General features: G+C 38.8%; 1 protein-coding gene across 2 annotated transcripts in view; it reads left to right on the top strand.

The window, feature by feature from the left end:
• The window catches only part of KLHL32 (kelch like family member 32), a 244098-nt gene that overhangs the window by 33180 nt on the left and 183648 nt on the right, over positions 1 to 27270 (top strand). For both annotated transcript variants that reach the window (XM_006156098.2, XM_027774801.1), the window contains exon 2: positions 21786 to 21872. In XM_006156098.2, the coding sequence (XP_006156160.1) occupies positions 21850 to 21872 (23 nt within the window). In that variant the 5' untranslated portion in view covers positions 21786 to 21849. The remainder of the gene's footprint in view (positions 1 to 21785; positions 21873 to 27270) is intronic.

Here is a 27270-nt window from a genome sequence, read left to right as displayed (position 1 = left end):
TAAAAGTTCCCTGGTGAGACTAATGATTTTGTATTGTTTATAAATATTCATAGTGTAATTGGTATTGTGATTTCAGGAATTACAACTTTCCTATCTTTTCCACTAAATTTAAATATTTCTCAAAGATATTTAATGGTGTTAGGATTAGTTTAGAATTAAGAAGATACTCAGTATGTAAATGGTTTGCCATTAATTAATGGAATTAAATATACTGACTTCAAAATTTGATTCTTAAATCAACTCTGTGTTACCTTTTTATTTTCTACTTCACTTTAAAATTTCTTATTTATACGTAATTGTACATCTTCATGGGGAACAATATGGATATTCAAAGCATGCGTGCAGTGTATGACAGTCAAATCAAAGATAATAATCATCATTTTCAACAAAGAACACTACACTTGAAATCTTCGATAATAATAAAATTATGACTTTGGTATTTTGAGTGCTCATTATATTTTCAAAGTGCCTCATCTTGCTGCTTGGTTATTCTGTAAAAAAGCAAGACGATGTAATGTTTTCTTAAAGTTGAAGACTCTTAACTGCAAGATTATTTTGTCAAAGTCAAGATTTTAAGTGATGGTAATTTTTTTTTTTTTTGAGAGTTTTTTTGCTATCGGGCGTGTACGCTTGCCAGAAAGATAGAGAGAGATAGAGAGACAGAAAGCAAGTCAAATCAAAGATAATAATCATCATTTTCAACAAAGAACACTACACTTGAAATCTTCAATATCACACACACCCCCGGGGGGGATAGCCACACCACAATCCCTTCTCCTCCATTTTCCTCTCAGGATCTTGGGCATGCATGCACACGAACCCGGTGTGAGTTTAAGCCACCGAGTCTGGGACTCGAACCGTGGTCGACTACTTGGGAGTCCAGCAACATAGCCATTATGCCAACTGCTGTTGGTAATTTTAAAATGCAAATGGATTTGGATTTCATTGGGGGAGGTCTTGATACCTTGCAGTTGTTAGATTTGTATATATATTTGATAGACATTTTGGAGCATTTTTTTCAAAATGCTCCAAATCGCTTCCTTTTGACAAAGGAAAATTATTTTGGGAGATCTCTGGAATTTTGACATTTGTGGAAAAAGCCCATTAACTCCCTAAACAAGAACAATTTGTGAACAGTACATTTATTAGTAAGTCTTCTAGGAACAAAGCTCATTCTAGCAAAGATGAGTGGGACGTGGTCCCTGCCCCCTATAATTCATAGTTAAGATGTCAGTTAACATGTAGCTCAACCCAGTTGAAGAAACTTAACCTCATGCCCACGTCCTTTCTTCTTCCTTACATCTTTTTTAAAAAGAAAATTATGCTTTAAGTGATAGCTTTTATCAGTTGTCATGCTTTAAAAAAAGAAAAAAACCAGACACTTTGCTTTACAAAGTCATTTTCACCTTACTCCATTACATGCATTGTTGGCATATGGTAAATGCTATTTAAATGTTGAATGAGTGAGCGAGTGAGACAGTGAATGAATGGTAGGTTAGTGTATATTAGTTATAGTAAATTCTTTGATATTTAGACTGGTCAAACCTGTTTTCATGGAAAACTAAATATCTTAGAGTCCTTCAGATATATTATCTGGGAGAATTAGTGTGTTTATCACATGAAATATTAATTAATGTATCTAATTGAATAGATTAGTATTGTCCTCTATACTGTGTACATTGTTAATAGTAGCATCTCCGAGATGGAAAATCTGACAGAGAAATAGAAGAGAAAGTGATTTAATTTTGGCCTATATCAAGGACTGGCGAACTTTTTCAATAAAGGGCCGAATCATGAATTGTTTTAAACTTTGTGGACTGGGTGGTCTATATGCAAGTATTCAACTCAGTTGTGGTGTAAAAGTAACCACAGGTTAGTGACTGAGGGTAGCTGTGTTCCAGTAAACATTATTTATAAAAGCAGGCAGTGGGCTGGATTTGGTCCATGGCTACTATTTATTGACCTAGATAAAGAAAGGATTGATCTTAAAATCTTAGGCTCCTCAATCAACCACTCACTGTTTATAGCCTGGGGATTTTAGAAACTGTTCCAGGTAAAGTACATCATTTAGTACTAAAAGACTTCTGTGCAAATTTCTTACCCTGGCCCTGGAGAATGGAATAGGAGATGCAAAACTGCTTTATTTCCTATGTTGAAAACCTACCAGAGAGTGGGGTGGCCATTGTGCTCCTTGCTTTTAGAACTTCCTAAACCTGAAAGCACCTCCCAAGCAAGAGACAGCCCAGGTTAGTGCTAAAGCATCAGCCTTTAGGAGAAAGTAGCAGGCAATGTAGCCAGTCTCCTAGGAGATTAATAAGGATGGATAAGGCAGAGACTCTGGTATTTCATATCACTCTCTTGCTCTGCTTTCTCCCCACTTGGGATTCCACCATGGAAGGCATTCTCACAATATCTTAGAGTCCTTCAGATAATAGTGGGAAAATGCAGTCCCAAGTTTTATAAACATTTGAATATAAATGACCTTGATTTCTTTTTAAAATAATTATTTATTTAATTTTATCATTAAAAAAATTTAATTTGCTACATGTCATGTGCATTTGAGAGAGAGAGAGAGAGAGAAAGCAAGATGCCAGCTCTGGAACTCAAACCATAGTCAGCCATGTAGGAATCCAGTGTTGCAACTACCATGCCAGGTCCTGGGCCTCTGACCTTGATTTCTTAAATTTAAGAATGCTTTGTAGTGCAAATTGCTCCATTTAAACAACAACAACAAAAACAGTCTTACTTCAAAATATACAATTCTGAATGTTTTATAAGTTGTACTAGAACTGTGACCCAATTTAAAGTGGTCATATTTCCAACTTAAAATATGATACTGGGCTAGCCCATGGCATGCTGTTTAAGGCAACTGGATCCCACACAATCAAATGTGTGATTCGAGTCCTAGACCTAATGGCTTCAAAGACATATTAGACACATGTGGATGTGTGCCCAGAATCCTGAGAGGAGAGTTAAGGAGATAGTGGCATAGCCATTCCTATCCTGAGGAAGAGAGTAGCTTCTTACTTTCTCTCTCTCTCTCTCTCTCTCTCTCTCTCTCTCTCTCTCTCCAGTGAGTACACACACACTATAGCAAATTATTAAAACAAAACAAAACTTGATATTTAGGACAAGCCCCATAGCCCAGTGGTTAAGGGAACCGGCTCCCACATCATCGACTATGATTAAAGTCCTGGTCCTGCTCTGTGGCTTGAAAAACCATGCCAGACACAGTTGCATGTGCCTAAAATTCCAACAGGGTAGAGAAATACAGGAGAAGGGAATTATGGTGTGAGCATGCCTCATCAGGATGCTTTCTCCCTCTCTTTTTCTCTCTCTCTTTCTCTGACTTATTCTGGTGAGCACATGCACCCTCTAACAATTTTTTTTTTTTTAAAGGCAAAACAAAACCAGTTTTATTTTGTATTAGTTTTAAACAAACTAAAATCAGACCTGCTATATCGACCTGATCAGGAAAATTGTGGAAGTTTTCAAACAAGAAAATTTGTGGGCACTCTTTATAATCAGAATTATGAAGAAAGCTGGTTGGAAGCTCTGAACAAACAGGTAGGCTTGTTACCCAGGTGCTACCTTGTAAAGTGATCTGGTTGAGCTGTGTATTTGGAGAACTTAGGACGTGAGACTTCAAGTTTTCCTGTTGGCTTAGTTAAATTCCCCAGAGAACAATCTCATTTCCCTGGGTGATAAAAACATATCTGCTGGCATCTGGATGTTAAATCTGACTTAAGCTTAGTTGTCTCCCCATATGGTATTTAAACTTCACTAACTCTCTCTGGTTTCTAAGTGGGACTTCCACGTTCCACTGTGCCTGTGTTCTCCAGTCTAGAGACACATATATTTTTCTTTTCAAAAGAATTATTTATTTAATTTTATTTATTTTTATTTTTTATTTTCCTATAGGGCACCAGAGATAAAGATAGATAGATAGAGAGAGAGAGAGAGAGAGAGAGAGCCACCAGGTCCAAGACTCAAACTGTTTTATTCTCTCCAAAGAGCAAATATCCATTCTTCCACCAGAATGAGACAAGGCCATTAATAGTGCAGGGCAAAGTAGAGGAAGGGACCTAGGAGTTCTAATTGTATTTTAAATTATTTTCTCCTAGTTTTTGTTTGTTCCTTGTTTGTTTATTAAATCAGCCATCTTAATCAGTTTGAACTGCCATAACGAATTACCATAGGCTGGGTGGCTTAAACACAAATATTCGTTTTTCACAGTTCTCGAGTATGGGCAGTTTAAGATGTGATGTCTGCTCAACTGGATTGGTCTGAGAAGTATTTCATGTTGGGTAAAGTCTTTTTACAAGCAAAATGAGAAATAGTGATTGACTGGTTAAAAAAATAATTGGGGGCCAGCAGTTAGCGTAATGGCTATGTCGCTGGACTCCCATGTAGCCAACTGCGGTTTGAGTCCCGGACCCGGTGGCTTAAACTCACGCCAGGCACGTGTGCGTGCGTGCCCAAGATCCCAAGAGGAGAATGGAGGTGAAGGGATTGTGGCGTGGCCATTCTCCCTGGGGGGTGATTTCTCGCTTTCTGTCTCTCTGTCTCTGTCTGTCTGGTGAGCGCATGTGCCCTGTAGCCAAAACCTCTCAAAAGAAAATTGGAATAATAATAATAATAATAATAATAATAATGAGCGGAAAAAAACAATGAAAAGATATTGAATGATGAAGTGGGGATTTTAATGTCTCGGTATTGCCTGACATGCATGTCATTCCCTTTTGAAAAAGCAATGTAATACACTATAAAGTTACATGCAATTCAATGTAATATAAACAAGATTATGATGATAATTAAAATTTAAAAATGTGTTGTCTGGTAAGGGCCTTCTTTCTGATTTGCAGATGACCATCTTATATATCGGCACAAGATAGACGGAAGAGAGAGGAAACACTGTCTCCTCTCTCTTCTTATCATGGCTCTAATTCTATCAGGAGGGCTTCACCCACATAACTTAATGATTTCCCAAAGGCTCTACCTCCAAAACTATCACATTTAATATATTAAGATTTTAACATACAGACTTGGGAAAGATACAGATATTTAGTCAATAGCATCATCCCCATCAGTTCCTTTTTCTTCTGGGTATTGTTTTTAAATCTCTGTACTATGATTTCAGTGGAGTAATTTCCTCAAAAGAAACATGGAAAAATATGTTTTTTGTTTTTATTTTTGTTTTTGTTTTTAATTTGACATTTGTAAAATCAGGATGTGTGTTGAAATCAAGGCACAGATTTGGATGGATGTGTGTTCAATCTGCCATTTTTAACCAAAAGCCCTTTGTAAGTTCCATTTTTATGTGCCTTTAACTGGTTAGGAAATTGAGGTTTGGTGAAATTAACTTTATGAACATCTACAAACAAACAGTATTGGAGCCAGACTATAAATCTAAGCAGTGTATCTCTATATCTTGTACCCTGGTAGCAGGAGATGTATTAAGCATTCAGCAGATATTTGATGAATAGTTCATGTTTTGAGCTTCAATAGGAAGGCCATTTTTCTCTTTAAGATGGGAGTTTGGATTACACCTGGATCATAGACTTGAGAACCCACTCTTTACCAGTATACTTTACTGCATCTGCAAAGGTTTCTCATATCTTTGAGTGTATTGTATTTTTCATCTGGAAGCCTCCTTTGTTACCTCCATTCTGCAGGGTTTCTCCATTGAATCTCACCCAGCATTCTAACCAATGCCAAAATCTCCTCCTTTGGTAGGATAACATGGTGGAGCAGAATGTAAGAGAGCTGGATTTGAGTTTCAGCTTTACTAGTTAATAATTTTTTTGGAGGGGTATTATTTATTTACTGAGTGAGAGACAGAGAGAGAGAGACAGACAAATAGTACCCTTAATAGTTCTCACCTCTAGCCCCAGACAGTCCCTGGTCATGAGCAAGTCCATGCCCAGCATATTCAGGGAGGTCTCTAGATGACAACACAGGATCATTCCATGTGGATCAGTCTTTCAGAGATAATACGTTACCACGACATCTCTGTCAGGTCTTACTGTTACTAGTTTCTTATTTTTTTTCCCTCTTGAGCATTTCAGTTTACTGAGCCTATGCTTTTTCTTCTGGGGAAAAGAAGAAGAAGAAGAAGAAGAAGAAGAAGAAGAAGAAGAAGAAGAAGAAGAAGCAGCTATTTATTTATTGCAATGCTAGATTTTGTAAGACTTAAATGTAGTTAAGCACGTATACTTACATACATGTCAAGCCTCCTGCATCGGCACTTGAACTGCAGTGTTTCCCGAGTTCTGATGCTTCATGCAGGTGTACGACATGCATCAGCTTCTTCAGGGAAAAAATAGTAGCCTATAAGTGTATATATTGGTCATTCTAAGGCGCATCTCCCATTTCAGGAATTTTAAAATGAGAAAAATTGTACATCTCTCAAAGAAAAAAAAATGCAGGATGTCATTTGGTTAGAATAACTGCAGAGTACCTTATTTTGCAGACTATAAACTCTTTGAAGGTAAATATCTTTTTGTGTCTCTTGTCACATCTTGTTCAGGGATAACTGGATACATATTAAGCATCAGCAGGCTTTTGGTTAATGATTTTTTTTGTTGTTGTTGGAGAGATTTTCACTGTAGGGCGCATGCGCTCGCCAGACAGACAGAGAGAGACGTAGAGACAGAAAGCGAGAAATCACCCCCCAGGGGGGATGGTCACGCCGCAATCCCTTCTCCTCCATTCTCCTCTCGGGATCTTGGGCATGCACGCACACGCGCCCGGCGTGAGTTTTAAGCCACCGGGTCCGGGACACGAACCGCGGTCGACTACGTGGGAGTCCAGCGACATAGCCATTACGTTAACTGCTGGTTCCCAAGCATCAGCAGGCTTTTGATGAATAGTCCATGTTTTAAAATTCAACAGGCAGGTCATTTATCTGTTTGAGAATGGGGTTTGGATTATACATAGATCACAGACTTGAGAACCCTATGCTGTGTATTTTTTGTTTGTTAGAAGGCGATCATTAGCCAGAGGAGAATGAGTTTTCAGTGTCTGATTGAGAACTTTGTTATATAGAGTTTTCTAATGACATACAGTAATTAGAAATATATAATGTGTTGATTATTTTGCCGTAATTTTAAGTAATATGTTATTGACCATACAGTTTTGTGTCCTAGCAGAACACGCAAGATCTCCATTGTGCTGTCTGTAATGATGTAGATGGCTAATTTCGTTTTAAGTAATGGTGTGAGAGTTATGAGAAATTCTTTAATAAAAAAGTTTTCATGGCGACATTTTTAAAAAGCACTTCAGGATGTTATAATTGCAGGTTAGATTATTTTGACAAGAATATGTAACTGATCCAAGCATTTTATGTTTCTATTCATAGAAGAATGATGGAACTAAAAATTAAAGTAGGAGCTGAAAAGGGGTGTGCTAATGTGACTAGAAGAACTGACTTAGACATCGTATTTTATTTTGGTTCCCAAGGTCTTCAGCCACATTCATGAGAGTGACTAGATACTGTACCTTGTTCTTACATAAATTGAGGGCTGACCTAGTAGCACAGTGGTTAAACATTGTGTATTGGGAGCCAGATCCCACATGGACAGATGTGGTTCAATTCTCAGCCCCAGGGACTTGAAAAACACACTGGGCATGTATGCATGTATGCCCCAAATCTGAATGGGATGGAGTAATGGAGGGAAAAGAATAGTGGTGTGACCAAACCCCATTGAGGGGGTGCTTTCTCTCTCTTTCTGATGAGTGTATGTGTCTTCTGGCATTAAAATTTTTTTAAAGAAATTTTGGTATTTAATGGAACATTTTAATCTTTTTGGGAATGAATATCGTAATAAAATCTGAAATAATGTGGTTCAATATATGCGAATAACTTGTCATCATCATCTTATGCTTTTCATTATAAAACAGATACACACTGTACTTTTTCTTTTTTGAGAAATTTTGTGAGAATTATGGCAGTACCTGAGGATTCAAAACAGAGAGCAAGATAGATGCAGATCCTGCCCATATAGATAGGATGACCAGTTTCTCATCCAAACTGAGAAATAACAGGGAAAAAATGGAATATGATTAGTAATTACACTAGGATAATATGTGAAACCAGATCATTCCAGAATAAATGGTTACTCCACTTACCTTCTGGGGACAAGGTTATAGGCAGAAATGTGACTGGAGCAGTAGACTCCCCCTCAACAAGTAATTGTACAGAGCGCTAATTATGCTGTAGGTGCTATCGGAGTGTGTAGGAGAGCAATGAACTGACCTGGGGGGATCAGGGACAGCTTCCCAGAAAGGTGACATCTGAGACTTGCAAGATCCATAGAAGCTGCCTGGGCAAAGAGGAAGGGCAGAAGGCTCTGGGCAGGGAAAATAGCAGCCATCAGCTCTAAAGAGAGAGAACCCAGTGGTTTATCACAGTGGTTTGGAGCAGGGCAGTGTATCGATCAAATGCACTAAGAGCTTTTGCCCATTTATGACACCCAGGATGTGGAGCTGGACAGTGTTTCTGCTTTGCTCTGTGGGCAGATCTGGCAGCTGGACTGCACTAGAAAGGATTCAGACATTTGTGGTCATATGTGACAGGCTGGTGCAGTTACCCACAGGACAAAAATCACCCTAGGTTATGCAAAAGGTGTGCAGGTGTGCAACTCGTCCTCAAGGATAGAGTGTTGGGAGGTGGCAGGTGCTTCACATAGCCAGGTAGTAATTGACAGGCTATCCACCCCTTCTCTGCCTGAGCCCCCATAGCACTTATACAACTGGGAGAGGGCTCAGGTAAAACAAATATACTGTAAACCTAGGAGAGCAAGCAACTTCCTGGACGGAGTTTTCTCTAAGAAGGGTGGGTTTTAGCAGTGCTTATCTTTCTTTAAAAGAGAAGTAAAAGTTGGGAGCCAGATACTCTAAAGATGATGTAGTGGGGAGATAGCTGTCTTAGAAGCTTCTGAGTCTGGAGGTCACTTCTATTCAGCTGGGACCCAGCTTTGTCTTACTGGATGATGGGCTGTCCCAGTCTGGAAGTAATGTGATCAGTGAGCCTGGCACAGCCTCTGAACCACAGTAGCTTGGAAGAGACTGGCAGGCTGTCCAAGAGGGGCTGGAGAAGGCCGCATTCAACCCAGGGAGCTGAGCCATGGCTAGGGACAGCCTGGGCTGAGGACCTATTCGTATGGACACACCTTTGGGGGGATGTAGTAGTGTACTAGGCTGCCATAGCAAAGTGCTAGAGACTGGATGGCTTAAACAACAGGAGTTTATTATTTCAAGGTCCTGAAGGTTAGAAGTCCAAGATCCAAGTGTCCGCAGGTTGGATTATCCTGAGTCCTCTCTCCTTAGCTTGTAGATGTCCAGCTTGTGCCAGTGTCTCATGTGGTCTTTCCTCTGTTCTTGTATGTGTCCTAATCTCTTCTTGTGAGAACACTAGTCATATTTGATGAAGGCCTACCCATATGACCTTTTGCCTTCACTTGCCTCTTCAAAGGCCCTATCTCCAAATATAGTCACATTCAGAGGTATTGGGGTTTAGGACCTCAATATATATGGGTGAGCACAATCAGCTCATAATGGGGCCCTCCTTTGGAGAAACCATTAGCTGGTGCTTGCAGGTTCTGATCCTCTGCTGTCGGTTTCTGTGGATCAGGAAGACAGACCTAGGGTCATTTGATTTCCGTTCAGAACAATCCTGAATATGTTATTGCCTCACTTTTCACTTTTGGTGACAGATAGTACCCTGCATAGTCTATGAGCATCTTAGAGTATTGGAAACTTCCCTTGGATTAAGGCAAAGTTAGACATTGCACTAGCACTCCTGCCCTGGTACTAGGTGCCTGAGGCTATTGGTCTCTGGTCTGTTCACACTTCTAGGAGTGACTGTGTCCTGGAGTATGTTCCCATTTTTAGGAGTTAGGTGTGGTTAAGTGAGTGGATTCTAAAGGCAGTCTGCTGAGTTCGAAGTCTGGTTTTGCAATTTACTACCTGAATGTTTTTTTACAAATTACTTGGCCTATTATGCCTTAGTATCTTGAATCATGAAAAGGGGTTAGTAAAGAACCTAATAGATTAAATAAGATAGAAAATAAGATAGAACAGATAGTGTCATCTTTGTCTGGCAGGACACTACCTTTTCCATCTTTTATAATCTATTAGGTTCAGATGGCGTAATGGTTATGTCACTGGACTCCAATGTAGTTGACTGTGGTTAGAGTCCTGGACCCAGCAGTTTAAAACTTAACCTAGACGCATATGTGTGTGTGCCCAAAATCCTGAGAGGAGAATGGAGGAGAAAGGATTGTGGTGTGGCCATCCACAATGGGGGGTGATTTCTCACTTTCTGTCTCTCTGTCTCTCTCTTTCTGGCAAGCACATATGTCTTATAGCAAAAATCTCTCTAAAAAATAAAATAAAATAAAATAAAATAAAAGGTTATCCTATCATCATCATTATCTTCATCACCTTCATCACATGACACTGAGGAAGGACTGCACTGCCACGCAGGTGACACCTGTGCAGGTGGAGGTGGATTAGCCCTTTCTGTGTGTCACCTGAGAGTCTGTCAAGTTTCTTTTCTCAGTCTCTATAGGATTGTCTTTTGCTAGATGTCAAGTAGAAATAATAACTAATCAATGTTTTTAAAGTACTTTTCAGTTTCAAAGTGCTTCTGCTTTTAGTTTTATCCTCATACTGGCCCTGAGGGTGTAATTTATTATTTTACCAATTTTATATATTAAAAAAAAAGTAATGAATTAAATGACTTGCCTAGGGTTCTATATAATGGCTGGTAAGTGCTAGATTTAGGATCCAGATAAAACCTTCTTTTTTATTTATTTATTTACTTAGTTTTAATTCAGCAGAGAGTATGTATTCTCATTGGAGAGAGAGAGAGAGAATGGGATAGTGAGAGGTCACCCCTTATGGGTGTATATCTTTCACCACTGGGTCTGGCACTTGAACCACATAGTCACCCATGTGGGATCCAGCTGCTTTAACCACCATACCACAACTGGTCTGGAATCTCCTTTTGCATCTTTGTTTTTAATTATACACTTATAAAATACATGTTTATTTTGGAACTATTTAGAAAATACAGAAAATCAAAATAAAAAACTTTCACATGATCATAGTCATATATTCTTATAAAAGTGGTTTATATAATACAATATATACTATGATACATGTATTCATTTAGTACTTGTTTTTCTCTTAAATATATATAAATATTTCATATGAATATACAAATATTTTTTATATTATTAAGGATGTATCTACAACATCAGTTTAAATAGCTGCTTGGTTTTCTATTAAAGGACATATATTTTTAAACTGATATGCTCATGGATAGATTTCTTTTATTTTTGTTCATATAAACAACACACCATTGAAACTCCTTTGCACACTTACTGATTATTTTTAGATGTGGAGTTTCTGGGTTAAGGATTTGCACTTTTTAAAAAATTCCCAGAGTGTGTATGTGCTCACTGGAGAGTCACAGGGGGGAGAAAGAGGAAGTGAGGAAGCATGCCCCTGGGGAGCGATTATGTCGCAAGACATTTCCTTCCATTTCTCCCTCCTGTGGGGATTTTGGACACACATGCACATGTGCCCATTGTGTTTTCAAGCCACAGGATCTGGGACTGGAACTGTAGCCATGTGAGATCCAGCTGTCTTAGCCACCATGCCACTGGCTGGCCTGGATTTGCACATTTTAAGTTTTCTGATACATATTTACAAGTTGCCTTCTTAAAGAACTACCAATTTAAATGTCTGCCTGTGTATATGAAAGTGCCATCTTCCTTGTTCCCATTGGCCATCATCATTCTTTACCACATGAGTAGAAGGAAGTGGCATCTTGTCAATTGATTTGCATTTTTATTACTACCCAGATCGAACATTTGTGTATGTCTATTGTTCTTTTTTGTTTCTGCTTCGATGATTTACCTTTATATACTTTTTATCTTTTATTTTCTATGGAGTTATTCATTGTTTTCTTATTGATGTGTAAATAAATACTTCATATAGTGAGAATATTAATGATCTTCTATTTCTTGCTCTTTGACAAGTGTGAAATATGGAAACATTTGTAGAGCTCTGTTAACCTTATCACATTCTGCTGTGTCATTCAACACTTTCAGGTACTTGTCCAGCTTTTGATCTTCAATACATTTGGACATGTGTGCCCTTGTATTTCCATCCAGGTGATGGGGAAGGAGAACCTAATGTTCACTGCGCACTGCTCTATACCAAGCACTGTTCTAGGTGCTTTCAAATATGTAAAATGTTCAAGAAAATGATGCAGAAGACCCGAAGCTCTGCTGCATGACAGTGTGTTCTACAACTCTTAAAGTTTGTTTTCTCTCCCCTGCAGGGGGGGTGGGGTGGAGGGTGATTTCCTTCTTTCTGTCTGTCTGTCTCTCTCTCTGTCTGTCTGTCTCTTTGGCGAGCACACACACCCTGCAGCAGAAATCTCTCTAAAACAAACCAAAAGTTTGTTTTCTCACCGTTTTAAGTACCTGTTTGTATTATTATGCTGTGCCAGCGTAGGTGGGCACATCTATGCTGTCACTGTCTATATGTCTGTATGTCCTGACGACCTTTAGTGAGATCCATCTGCAAGTAGATATTTAATATTTTGCTTCTTGATTTTATTCCCTACTCTCATCGGGTTATAAGAATGTATGCATGTATATATACCGAGTGTATCATGGACATATATTGTGTCCTATAATGTTAAAAAGAGCTCACTGACTGTATCTCTTCAATAATTTTCATCTAGCTTTATATTTTTATTTTTGATGGGTCTTTAAAAGTATCAGTTTAATGAGTTTTTGTAAGAATTTAAGTTAGAGAAGAATAGTTAGAAATACAAGCTTTGGAGTCAGACAGACCAGGTTTTAATTCTCTGATACCAGCACTTCCTAGTCTTGTGACTTTGGTAAATTACTTATCAGATTCCTTATCAATCAAGTGAGAATGATAATATCTCCCACATCAGGTTATTATGAGAATTAAAGTAGATCATTCATGTAGAACAATTTTTAGTATAATAGCAGTCAAAGAAAGCATTTGGCTCATGGTAGTAGGCGAAATGGTTGTTCTTTCTAATGTTTTTGAATTAGAACTTTTAATAGAAGTAATTCAATAGAAAGGTTTCAAGGTTATGATCTCAGGGAGTATGTTCTAAATAATCAAGCCTTTATATATTAAAAGGGGTGTAGGATTTCTTGAGAACAAGGCAGTTTTGTTCTGTTCTTTTGGCCTAAATTTCTATTCAGGTGGCAAACTGCTTTTGATCACACAGTGGACTTTTCCTGTGAAGGATAAGCTATCTCAGTTCTTGTTATCTGAAGGAAGAACTTGGGTGTTTTTACTCTCTGAACTATATAGAAAGCATGTTTGTTAATCTTCAGTCATGCCTGTTCAGTACAAGAGAGTATGCCAATGGATGCTTGAAATTTGATGTTCAAATTAAAGGAACATCTAGTATCATTTATTAGGTACCACATGATGATACTGATGTTTAAAATATACCATTATGATTTTCTGCAATAATCAGAAACTCTGGAATTAAAGATAAATTACCACCATGTGAAATGCATGAATAAAATAATGGACCATTGCATGTATCCCAATTCACTTCATGCTTAGAAGCAATATTTCCTTTCGAGACATACTAATTTGATATATTGTAGAATTGGGATCAAAAAGCCCTTGAATATATTGAAAAATTATTGATGTAACTAGTTATTCTTGGTCCCTGTATCTATAATTCATAGTTTTTTTTTTTTATCTCTAGACTTTTTTCTAGTGTACCATCTCTCTAGAATTTTACTTCTGCCTACTAAATGTCTCATTTCCCTTTAATTATTATGAATTGCTGAGATCAGGAATAGGTAATACTTTAAAAAATCATCAAGTATTATTACAGAAAATATACTACTAAAATATCGGTAAACACATACATAATAATAGCAAAACTAAACCAATTTCTTATAAATCAATAGGATTGGTATGCATCTGCATAATTAAGGTAGGTACCTTTTCCTTTAGTATCTTGTATTTGTTCATCTATTTTTTTTAAGGTTTTTGCCATAAAGTGCATACACTTGCCAGAGAGAGACAGAGACAGTGAGGAGGAGCGTGAGAAATCATCCCCCAGGTGGATGGCCATGCCACAATCCCTCTTCTTCTATTCTCCTCCTGGAATTTTAGGCATGCATGCTTTGGCATGAGTTTCAAGGCACTAGGTCTGGGACTTGAACTGCAGCTGGCCATGTGGGAATCCAGCACCTTAACCACGATGCCACCTGCTGGCTCCTTGTTGATCATAATAACCTGAATTAGTTTGTCTGGTCCTAGACCTATTCCCCCTCTCCCACACACACACACTATTACTGCTTAATAAAATGTGTTTTTTTCCTCTGAAAATATTACATTTTTAGAGTTCACTTTTAAAAAAATGGAAATTTTGGCAAGCTCAAAATATTTTAGTAAAAATAAAACCCCGAAATGTTAAACTCCACCAATCTTATGTACCAAGAAGATTATATATTTTTTTTTTGAGAGATTTTCACTGTAGGGCGCGTGCACTCGCCAGACAGACAGAGAGAGACATAGAGACAGAAAGCGAGAAATCACCCCCCAGGGGGGATGGTCACGCCGCAATCCCTTCTCCTCCATTCTCCTCTCGGGATCTTGGGCACGCACGCACACGCGCCCGGCGTGAGTTTTAAGCCACCGGGTCCCAGACACGAACTGCGGTCGACTATGTGGGAGTCCAGCGACATAGCCATTACTCTAACTGCTGGTTCCCAGAAGATTATATCTTAAAAGGAACATACTAGTAACAGAATTAACTAGTGAGGGACCCCACTAATGAACTCTTCAGGGTGAAGGAAATGTTATTCTGATTCTGTGGCAGATTTGGTGTAGTTTTGAGAAACGTTTGCTGCGTTTCCTGCGGGTGAATGATGGGCTCCCTCTGCAGAGCTTGAGTTATCAAGAGCTGAAGAGTGAGTGGTCTTGGGAACAACCTGAGAAGGATTCCTGCACTACAGATTTCTTTTTTTTTATTAAAAAGATTGGTATCTGATGTAAACTGCGTTAGCGAAAACTGAAACAAAAGTGAAAAATTCATCTACTATACCTGTCACCTGAGGAAATCACTGTTTAACTCATCTTGTTAAGTATAACAAAGAGAAACACACGTTGATGTTTACTAAGACCCTGTGATGTATCAACCATGAGCTAGGTATGTTACTTATGTATATAATACAGCACTGTGGCAAGGTGGTAGTAACTGTGTTTTTAGAAAATGAAGAAACTGAGGTTCAGAAAAGGTAAAACTAGTCCGCCTGGACCAGCCACCATCATGGCAAATTGATATGTGATCACGGCTCCATTTGTAAAATATTTATATTGCTTTCGTTTGTAAGCTATAGTTATTCAGTTATATTATTAGTTACAAACACTGAAATTTATGTCTTTTGGAAGGTATTACATGCTTTGAAAAGTACAACTGGATTTCCACTATTAATTGGAAAGCACGGTATCTGCTGTAGGAGAGGGGAGAAAGTGTATTTTTCTCCATTTTAGGTTCTCTATCTGGGACCTTAAAATTAGATTGGCAAAGTCAGATTAACAAAGGAAAAAAACTAATGCATCGTGTACGCATGTGGCAGCACCCAGTGATGAATGGCCCAAAGGCTGTTTAGAAATTGGCTTAATATGCCATTTTAAGCTAAACAGAGGAGAAAGGGTTTGGGCTTCTGGATAGGGAAGATAAGTTATAAGAAAGAAACTAGTGAAAGTATGGTAAACATGAGTTGTTTACTTAGGTCTGTTACGCCGATTTTTGCAAAAAAGGCATGTGCTCTAGCCAGAGAAGAAGAGAGACAGAGAGAAAGCACTTCCAATGGGGTGTGATCACGCCTCAATCCCTTCTCTATTTCTCCATCCTGTCAGGGTTTGGGGCATGCTGTATGTGCACCTGGTATGTCTTTGGAGATCCTGGGGGTGGGCTTTGAGTTGTAGTTGGCCATGTGAAATCAGGCTCCCTAAACCAGTAGGCTAGGGAGCCAACACTGTTATGCAGATTAAAGTCACTGCCTTCTCCATTAATAAGTTGTTAAGTCTTCCTCTTCCTGGTACAAGAAAGAAAGAGACCTTTTATAAAAGATTTCCTTTATAAATGTACATTTTCTTTATAAAAGGAAAATATGTCCTTATGCTTCTCAGTGACTTTTATTTAGCTCAGAATAATCTATGTGCTAAAGAGACATATTTTGGGATGGCATATTCAAGTATCTTGCCTGTCTTGTTCTTGTTAGTAATTATGCTGTAGAAGAAAATCTTCTTCCTTCCCAAATTTGTTAAACTGAGCTGAAAAGTTGATAGATACTTAAAATTTTAACATATGTTTTCCTAACTATGTCTATGAGGATGTGTCTTGTTTTTAAATGATATTTAGTGAAGTTAATAAATTCTTCGATCACCAAAATAATACTTTTATTTATTCAGTGGTTGACCACAAAGCTGTTAAGAATTTGTCCAAAAACAGGGCTTACTTTAAAAAAAAAAAAAAGAAGCTCAGAGGAACCAGCAGATAGCATAATGGTTACATTGCTGTACTCCCACATGGTCAGCCATGGTTCAAGTCTTGGACCAGGCAGCTTAAAACTCACTCTGGAAATGTGTGCGTGTGTTCCCAGAATCCCGAGAGGAGAATGAAGGAGAAGAGATTGTGGCGCAGCTTCTCCCTTGGGGGGTAATTTCTAGCTTTCTGTCTCTTGGTCAAGGAGAGACTTCCATCATGCCAGTGGGCCCAGAAACTTATAGATGTTCACAGTTGAAAGAGATGTCAAAGATGATCACTTTCAATTCTCAGAAAAAGAGTCTCCTCATATGCTTCCAGCTCACAAAGCACTGCCTGTAGGGTTTGTGCTGTATGTGATTATGTCTCCGATGGTGTGTGAGCAGCCCTGAGAGCTGGATGCCTGGAGAGCAACTGTAGTCTTCCTCCATATCACTCTGCTTCCTAATGCTCCAGCAAGCTGGTGCACATGCTTTGAAAAGTACAACTGGATTTCCACTATTAATTGGAAAGCACGGTATCTGCTGTAGGAGAGGGGAGAAAGTGTATTTTTCTCCATTTTAGGTTCTCTATCTGGGACCTTAAAATTAGATTGGCAAAGTCAGATTAACAAAGGAAAAAAACTAATGCATCGTGTACGCATGTGGCAGCACCCAGTGATGAATGGCCCAAAGGCTGTTTAGAAATTGGCTTAATATGCCATTTTAAGCTAAACAGAGGAGAAAGGGTTTGGGCTTCTGGATAGGGAAGATAAGTTATAAGAAAGAAACTAGTGAAAGTATGGTAAACATGAGTTGTTTACTTAGGTCTGTTACGCCGATTTTTGCAAAAAAGGCATGTGCTCTAGCCAGAGAAGAAGAGAGACAGAGAGAAAGCACTTCCAATGGGGTGTGATCACGCCTCAATCCCTTCTCTATTTCTCCATCCTGTCAGGGTTTGGGGCATGCTGCATGTGCACCTGGTATGTCTTTGGAGATCCTGGGGGTGGGCTTTGAGTTGTAGTTGGCCATGTGAAATCAGGCTCCCTAAACCAGTAGGCTAGGGAGCCAACACTGTTATGCAGATTAAAGTCACTGCCTTCTCCATTAATAAGTTGTTAAGTCTTCCTCTTCCTGGTACAAGAAAGAAAGAGACCTTTTATAAAAGATTTCCTTTATAAATGTACATTTTCTTTATAAAAGGAAAATATGTCCTTATGCTTCTCAGTGACTTTTATTTAGCTCAGAATAATCTATGTGCTAAAGAGACATATTTTGGGATGGCATATTCAAGTATCTTGCCTGTCTTGTTCTTGTTAGTAATTATGCTGTAGAAGAAAATCTTCTTCCTTCCCAAATTTGTTAAACTGAGCTGAAAAGTTGATAGATACTTAAAATTTTAACATATGTTTTCCTAACTATGTCTATGAGGATGTGTCTTGTTTTTAAATGATATTTAGTGAAGTTAATAAATTCTTCGATCACCAAAATAATACTTTTATTTATTCAGTGGTTGACCACAAAGCTGTTAAGAATTTGTCCAAAAACAGGGCTTACTTTAAAAAAAAAAAAAAAGAAGCTCAGAGGAACCAGCAGATAGCATAATGGTTACATTGCTGTACTCCCACATGGTCAGCCATGGTTCAAGTCTTGGACCAGGCAGCTTAAAACTCACTCTGGAAATGTGTGCGTGTGTTCCCAGAATCCCGAGAGGAGAATGAAGGAGAAGAGATTGTGGCGCAGCTTCTCCCTTGGGGGGTAATTTCTAGCTTTCTGTCTCTTGGTCAAGGAGAGACTTCCATCATGCCAGTGGGCCCAGAAACTTATAGATGTTCACAGTTGAAAGAGATGTCAAAGATGATCACTTTCAATTCTCAGAAAAAGAGTCTCCTCATATGCTTCCAGCTCACAAAGCACTGCCTGTAGGGTTTGTGCTGTATGTGATTATGTCTCCGATGGTGTGTGAGCAGCCCTGAGAGCTGGATGCCTGGAGAGCAACTGTAGTCTTCCTCCATATCACTCTGCTTCCTAATGCTCCAGCAAGCTGGTGCAGCTCTGAATTTGTTTCTGATTCCATAAGAGACTGAAGTTTTGGGAATAAATAAGAGTCTTGGGCTAGGAAGAAATCCGTGTCTCACAGGAAAGAGTACAAGGATGTGGGCAGAGGGAGAAGAGATGTGTCTTTACTTACTGTAAAGAAAACTTTTTTATTACAACGAATGTATTTGCCCACAGATTTTAATTTTAGTTCAATGTATAAATGTGAGGGGGGCCCCAAAAAGTTTGTAGAAAACCAGAATTAAAATACAAGTTTGGGGCTGATTTCATGGCCTAGTTGTTAAGGAAGCTATATCCCACATGGCCGACCTTGTGGTTTAAATCCCAGTTCTAGCAGCTTGAAAAGCGCTCTAGGCATGTGTGCATGTATGTTCATAATCTCAACAAGATAGAGAAGAAAAAATTATGGCATGATCGCACCCCATTGGGTGTGATCTCTCTGTTGAACGCATGTGCCCTCTGGTCAAAAATATAAAAAGTACAAGTTTATTTTGGCACAAAAATTTTGAAGTTCATGCATAATTTTTTGGTAGTATGCATTTTTCATGTACTTTTGAAGGCACTTGTGTGTGTGTGTGTGTGTGTGTTGTGGTAGTATTAAATAGTAGAATATAGTAAAAATAGTAAATAATCAATAATAAATTATAATAAACCTCTTTTCTAGTGGCAATTTAGTCTTAATTCATTTTAACTCATCTTCAAAATGGTGTCCATTTTACTAAACTTTATAGGATATAGCTTTTTTTTTTTCTGTAGGACAAGTATGTTCACTGGAGAGAGACAGAGAGAGGGAGAGAGAGGGAAAGTGAGAAAGCACTCCCCAGGGGGGATGGCCACACCAAATTCCTTCTCTTCCTTTCTCCTCTGGGACATTGGGCATGCATGCACATGAACTTGGGGTGTTTTTCAAGCTGACAGATGCTGGACTCGAACCATGCTGTCAGTTATGTAGGAATCCAGCGACCTTAACCACCATACCACTTGCTGCCCTGTAGCAGATTATTAATTTCAGAGAAAAACTTATTTAGTAAATTGGCATTCAAACAATAAGTGCCTATAGAAAGGAATTTAATGTTATCTTACTTTTTTTGTGTGATCATGTTTGAAGTGTATAAAAATATTGTTAGATGTATTCTTGAATTTTGGATTTTTTTAACTTTAAAAACTTATTTTATTTATTTATTTATTTATTTATTTTTAGAGGTTTTTGCTGTAGGGCACGTGCACTAGCTAGAAAGACAAAGAGAGAGAGAGAGACAAAAAGCGAGAAATCACCCCCTGGGAGTACGGCCACGCCACAATCCCTTCTCCTCCATTCTCCTCTCTGGATCTTGAGCATGCACACACACACACTTGGCGTGAATTTAAGCCACCAGGTCCAGGACTTGAACCATGGTCAACTACATGGAAGTCCAGCAATGTAGCTGTTACACCATCTGCTGGTCCTGTGTTACTGTTATTATTTAATTTGCTATAGTCATGAGAGAGAGAAAGTGAGAATGCAAGCTGCCAGGTCCAGGACTTGAACCACGGTCAGCCATGTGGGTACCCAGGACCCTAACCACCATGCCACATGCTGGCCCCTAATTTTGGATTATTTTAATTTTTAAGGTTCTTGTTCTCTATTCATTTATTTATTGGGAGTATTTTAAAATGCTTTAAACTTTCAGAAGGCAGGGTTCTCACCTCCCTGTAATAATAAATATCCTTTGTAATTTTAAAGCTCGAGTGTACATGTTTGCTAGTGTTTGTGTTAAATTCTAGGGGCTTGGAGTTTATAATACAGATTCTGAAAGGAAATGATAACAATAATAGGTTGCTAAGCAAGTTTCTCTTCACTAATTAAACAATGTGCCTGGAATTATTTTGACCACCAGTGCTCCTCATTCATAATGGGTCAATTACAAATGATGCTCACTTTTAGGTTTGTCAAAACTTAACTTAGAAATGAATGAAAGTATAGAGGGGCTGTTTTCAATATTAAAAGAAAGAAACTAAGAAATAAAAAATGTAATTGTATGAAAAATGTTAAAAGCAACCTAATAATACTCAATAACAATCGAATACTTAACCAAATTATAATATACTATGTGAAGTATTACATAATCATTGAAGGTTTGTCTACAAGAGAATAAATACTATATTTAAGCCAGATTGTAAATCATAGCTCTCTTTTTTATACAAATCAGCATAATACACACACACACACACAGCTTACCGTATTCCTTTCATAAGCATTTTTACCCTGTTATCACTTTTCAAAATAAAATTGAGACAGAAGGAAGCGTGTTTAGCTTATCCAGATTGTAATTAATTTTGCTACTTGGGTGTTTTAGAAAACGGGAGCTAGACCCTTTAATAAGAGCTGTAAAGCCTAGTCATGGACCAGGTCCCCGACTATCCAAATAACTTATTCTTCTGTTTAGAGTTACATCAGTGAGTAAAACAAAGATGGGAGCGAGGGGCGGGGACCAATGAGTGAATATATAGCCAAGGAGCAATTTCAAGCCTGACAACTGCATCCTATTATATATTTCAAGTATGCTAATCCTGAAGTTCCTGTAGGAATCCAGTTTTTGTTTCCTACTAATTTTTATGCACTCTATATGTTTTTTTTTTAATCTAGGTTTTAGAAATCTGCTTCTTAAATAGAAATACATTTCTTATAGACTAAAGCCAAGAGGTTCTTGACTTAACTTAATTATATGAATCATGTTTGAAAGGAAAGTAAAATCTCTGTAAAGGACATGTCAACCAGTATTTGTGGTTTAGGTCACTGTAACTCTGTTTAATCAAATGTTAGTTTTTCTGTTTGGCCACCTAACATTTTCATTTACTTTAACCTTTAATTAGTCATTGTTTATTTTTAGATTTTTTATTTTTTCACATTTTTTAAATTTTATGTGGATTCTTAAGTATATTTTATGTCCTAGTCCTTGAAATGCCAATAATAATAATTTTAAAAAATAGTGAAAAAGTTTTAACAAAATAAAAAAAAAAAAAGATCCAGAATCATTGCTTGTTAACAGAGCATTGTGTCAGGATGTTCTATGTCGACTGTGAAAGTCTAATCTGCCTCCTTGGGATTCTAAAGTTTAGCATCAAGAAGCACAGTGTGTGTCTTTTTGCATTTATCTCAATACACTCTTCTTCCTTGTCTTTTTATTCAGCTGGAATGCTTGCTGATTCCTCTGCAGACTTCTAAGACTGCGACCCTGAGGAACCAGCTGGAGAATGCCGTCTGAACGGTGCCTCAGGTACGCACAATAGGGTCCATCCTTGCTTAGTGTAGTGAACTCTGAAATAGTCATCTGCATATTCCAGAACTGAGCACAGAGCAGGGGATCAATACATATTTAAAGGAATAAAGAAGCCAGCCAGAATTTTTGTGATGTAGTATGATGGCACAAGGACTAAATTTTATGGCCTGGTTACTGCCCAAACGTAGATGTATTTTGTGATTCTTTGAATGATACCACTTTTTCTATTTTTCTTTTTTACTATGCTAACCTCTCTTGAATAATGGCATACTACTAAAAAGATACAGGATTTTAAAAAAGAATCTGGGCCAGAATCATGGTATAGTGGTTAAGGGAGTTGAATGCCACGTGACCAGCTATGTGGTTCTAATCCTGACCCTGGTGGCTTGAAAAACATTCTGGGCATGAGTGCATATCCAATATCCCAGTAGGATAGAGAGATGAAGAAGGGATTGCAGAATGACCGTGCCCATTGGGGCCATTGTGGAGTGCATTCTCTCTCTCTCTCTCTGTCTCTCCATCCTTGGCAAGTGCACATGCTCTCTGGTGATTTAATAAAAAGAATAAGAAAAAAACATATATGTGTATGTATAAAGCAATCACTTTGAGGTGCACAATGCTTATTGTCAAAATGCTCATAACACATTCTTTTACTACTTCATGTATTTAACAAATACTACTGAACCAACCACTCTGGTGACATAACCAGTTGTGAGATCCAGTTATGAATAAAACAGATAAAGTTCCTGCCCTCACAAAATGTATATTCTATGGGAAACAAACATTAAACAAACAATCACACCAGTAACGATGCAAATATAGTGAAAAGTGCTCTGAAGGAAAAGAACAGGGTAGATACAGTAAGGAAATGCTTTCTTGAAGATGTACTCTATAAGCTGAGATCTGAAGGATGAGGTGACATAGGGATATGTCCCGGGGCAGGAAGGAGCATAACAGAATTCCAAAATCTTACAGGCAGTTGGGACCAGCAGATGGTGTAATAGTTATGTCATTGGACTCCCACATAGTTGACTGTAGTTCAAGTTCCGGACCCAGCAACTTGAAATTCATGCCAGGCATGTGTGCATGTGTTCCCAAAATCTTGAGAGGAGAATGGAGGAGAAGGAATTGCGGCATGGCCATGTCCCCTCGGGGGTGATTTCTTGGTTTGTTTGTTTTTTTGTCTCTCTGTCTCTCCGGCAAGTGCACATGCCCTATAGCAAAGATCTCTCTCTAAAAAACAGTCTTAGAGGCAGCCAATGAGAAAATGCAGGTCTTCACTTGAATATTCTCACTGAATGCAAATCATCTTCCTTCTAGGAAAATCTAAAGATCTTTGGAGCAATGAATAAGAGAGATAAGCTTTGAAAATAAGGTGGTAAATGTGGGGAATTAAGAACTATGTGTATCTATTAAATAATAAACCCTCTTTCTTCCGTAACTCTAAAGCTACTAGAGATGATGAGTTCTAAAAATGTGTTTAGGGAAGGCGGCCCTGCTGTAGCAGGTGTAACCTCTGTTCTCCCCGTGTTGCTCTCTAGCAGTGATTCTCAATGGTGGCTGACTGTGCCACCAGGGTACATTGTGCACTGTTTGGCAACATTTTTGGCTGTCCACAGCAATAAGGGTACAGGTGGTGTCTAGTGGATAAAGAGACCAGGAATCCTGCTCAACATCTCATTGTACATGGGATAGCCACCAATGACAACAACAACAAAAAGCTCTAGCCCAGAATGACAGTAGTACTGAGAGTGAGAAATTCTGCTCTGGATCTGGCATTTAGCCAGTACTGCCCATGGAGACCATGGTATATGTCTGCCATCACCCCAACCAAGTGAGTTATTTCTGGCTACAATCAGAAATAACTCAAGTGTCATTTTATTCCCAGGAGCAAATAAAATCAGTGTACATTCTTAAAATGATGACTTTTTTTTTGCCTTATCTCTGCCATCCCTGTTTTAGTCAGTGCTCATTGCATTATTTGTGCTCGACAAGGTAATCTCTTTAACAGTACCCCCTTCTCTGCTTTGACCTAGAGGCTTCTCTTCCCCACCGCTCAGACTCTTGCACTGTGTTGTGTGAAATTGTCATAACCTGTCCATGTGCCCTGCTGTCTCGTCAACCTGGTCCTGAAAAGCTCTGTTCATTTCCAGCTTCTCCGAAAGGCCACTTCTCCTGTAGCTCTGTCAATGATTTCCCCACATCTCATGTGTTTCAGGGATGAGAAGAGAGACTGTTTTCAACCTGGGCTATAGTTTCCTTCTAGATTATTATCCCTCAGACTGGTAGTTGGAGAAAGTCCCAGTAACAAAAAACAACAAAGACATGCTCTTCTGAAGGTGGTGCTCTTCATCTGTCTCACCCTCTCCTCTTTCTGTGGTCAGAAGCACTTGGCCTCATTTGCTGAACACTTTGGCATCTGGCTTGCAGCCCTTCTCCTCATCACAGACCCTTTATGCCTTTCCAGTTTTTCTGTCAGCATGAAGGGTCTGTCCAGCTTTGTGACTGTTGGATGCTCAACCTGCTTTTCTCTAAAGGCCTTCTTCCTCCACTCAGCCCCTACTCCCATGGTGCCTTGCTCGGACCTTGTCATCTCCAGTAATTGCTCTTTTTTTTTTTGAAATTACTACATCAACCACTCTATGCCTACCATGATCTTCTCCTCGTCTACTGTGCTGATTTACTTACCTTCACTGTGGTTGTACTTTGACCTCGTTGCAGTGCCTCATCTTCGGGTCCTACTCCATTCTACCAACCCATCAACCTTTTCTTTCTCTTATTTTTCTTCTTAACCAGTTTAGATCCTAGCGCTCTTTATAAGTCCTTAATTTCTCCCACCCTCTATTTTTTAATGCTTTTGTCTGAGAAACCCTAATGCAAATGAACCCAATTATCCATATATCTATGCTTATTAAACACTGGTTCCATAAGATCTTTGTAATGAACAAACCCTCCCCCCTCAAAAATTGCTGAGACTTTTAGTATGTTTTTCTATTCTACTTACTCTGTGTTGCTCAAGGGGCATTCCTTTCCCATAACAGTACGGCCCTGCTTCTGGTCCTTGAGCCCGTATTTCTTGTCTTCTTACTACCCTTTGATTGTTGTTCGTCTCTCATTTGTGTTAAGATGCAGCAGTGCTTCTGTTACTCTCTCTATGCAGATGAGTCACTGAATTTCATCTAGCCAATATTTCTTCCTGAGCTCCAGATCTATGAATCAAACTATGCATTGACATTTGTATTGGGTGTCTTAAAGACAACTCAGTTAACATCTCCTAAACTGAATTCATCATCTTCCTCTTCTGCAATTCTGATCTTCCGTTAGTCACCTATTCTGTCAGTCCCCTCCTTCCCACCACCTTCACATCTAATCCATCACCAAGACCTGTAAACTTCTCCTTTAAGTAACATCATAATCCATTCACTCCTCTGAAACTTTATCTCGGTGCTCCAGTATTAGACTCACATCTGTCCCTCACTAAACCATAGCCACAGTCCAGGGTTGCTATAGTTCTGCCCAGTCTCCCTCTTCATATCACAGCTCAAATGACCTTTTACCATTTCCCCTAGTATAAGCTGGCCCAGAAGTCCTGCACAAGTGGACTGAGGCTTCTGGAGCTCAGGCCACACCTGCACCATGCTCTTGTCCTCAGGATTCCAGCTGGTAATGTTCAGTAGACACTTTGCAAGGGTTGTGTTCCCTTTGCCACAGGATTATAGCATTTGCTGTTCTCCTGCCTGGAAACCTCATTTTTGTCCTCAGCCTTCAGCCCATTACTTCATAGGAAGGGTGGATTATTTGGTTAGTGTCAGCTGCCCCACTAACCTGAATGTGGCATGAGGGTTCTGCCCATCATTTTATCCTTAGGACCAAGCCTAATACCTAGCACAGGTGGAATAAACTTTTTTTTTTTTTTCTGGTGAAGAAAGCAAGGAAAGAAGGTAGCAAAACTTTTCATTTGTAATTGAGCTCTTTTCTTCATAGTCTTCATTATTTTTTTGATCATTCTCTAACCATAGTCTTATCTTTGCTTGTTATGATCAGCTATTAGTTGTTGGCATTCATTTTTAAGTACTTATAAATTATAAAGTGTTCTATAAAAATGAAATTAAATTTCTCTATGGAATCTTTTAATAGCTTGCCCACTTAAATACAGTTTGGGAAATATTAATATATTAATTTGTATAAAAGTACTTTGACTACCTTTCCTAGACTGTTTAAGAAATGAGGATCTTTAGGACCAGCAGATGGCATAATGGTTACGTTGCTGGACTCCGATGTAGTTGACCGCCTTTCGAGTTCTGGACCTGGTGACTTGAAATTCATGCTGGCATGTGTATGTGCATGTCCATAATCTCAAGAGGAGAATGGAGGAGAAGAGATCATAGTGTAACCATCCCCCTGGGGGGTGATTTCTCACTTTATGTCTCTCTGTCTCTCTCTGTGTCTCTGGCAAGCGCAAGTACTCTATAGCAAAAATTTCTCAAAGCAAACAAGCAAACAAGCAATGAGAATCTTCATGCTACTTGACTGGTTTTTGTTTTTTTTTTTTTGAGAGGTTTTTGCTATAGGGCACGTGTGCTCGCCAGACAGAGAGAGACAGAGAGATAGAAAGCGAGAAACCACCCCCCAGGGGAGATGGCCATGCCACAATCCCTTCTCCTCCATTCTCCTCTTGGGATCTTGGGCACGCAAGCACACACGCCCAACTTGAGTTTAAGCCACCGGGTCCAGGACGTGGTCGACTACGTGGGAGTCCAGCAACATAGCCATTATGCTAACTGCTGGTCCTGTGACTGGTTTTAATATATAAGTTTGTAACACCTTCCTAGTAACCTTCCTTGAAAATTACTTGCATTTTTTTCTATATCTAAGTAGTAGGTAAACATTAATGTAGAAATTTACTTGAATTTGAGAATTTAAATCCAGATGTTAAAAACCATATAGCTGTTCTGGAATTTATATCTTAAACTCTTGTCAAATTTAGTGTTATGAAAATGAGACCTCATCTGTCATTTCTGGATTTCTGGGATCATAAATCATAACTCTTAAGAATTCAAAGTACTGATTTGCACTGAAGCAGTGGTTCACTATGAGGAGGGTGTACAGTGTTACAACATCATGCTCTGCATTTGATTCACTAGTTTTTTGTGATCAATTTAAGAATAAAAGTGAAAGTGTTGAAGGCATGATTAGTCCTGTTCCCTGATACTTCATTTGTCTATCTCCCCTTTACTGCACACTGATAGCTGATCAAATGGGTAATTGCTAGCATACTAAAAAGCAATCCACTGCTCAGGGAGTTTGGGGCTTCCCACTGCCCCAGGGCCTTGGCTAGGTCTTGTAAGATACAGGAATAGCGGTCCTCGTTGGCACCTTGTCTGGGGTCTCCTGC

Source organism: Tupaia chinensis, unplaced genomic scaffold (genome assembly GCF_000334495.1).
Source record: "Tupaia chinensis unplaced genomic scaffold, TupChi_1.0 Scaffold000478_3, whole genome shotgun sequence".
Taxonomy (NCBI): Eukaryota; Metazoa; Chordata; class Mammalia; order Scandentia; family Tupaiidae; genus Tupaia; species Tupaia belangeri.
This window is presented reverse-complemented; position numbering and strand designations above follow the sequence as displayed.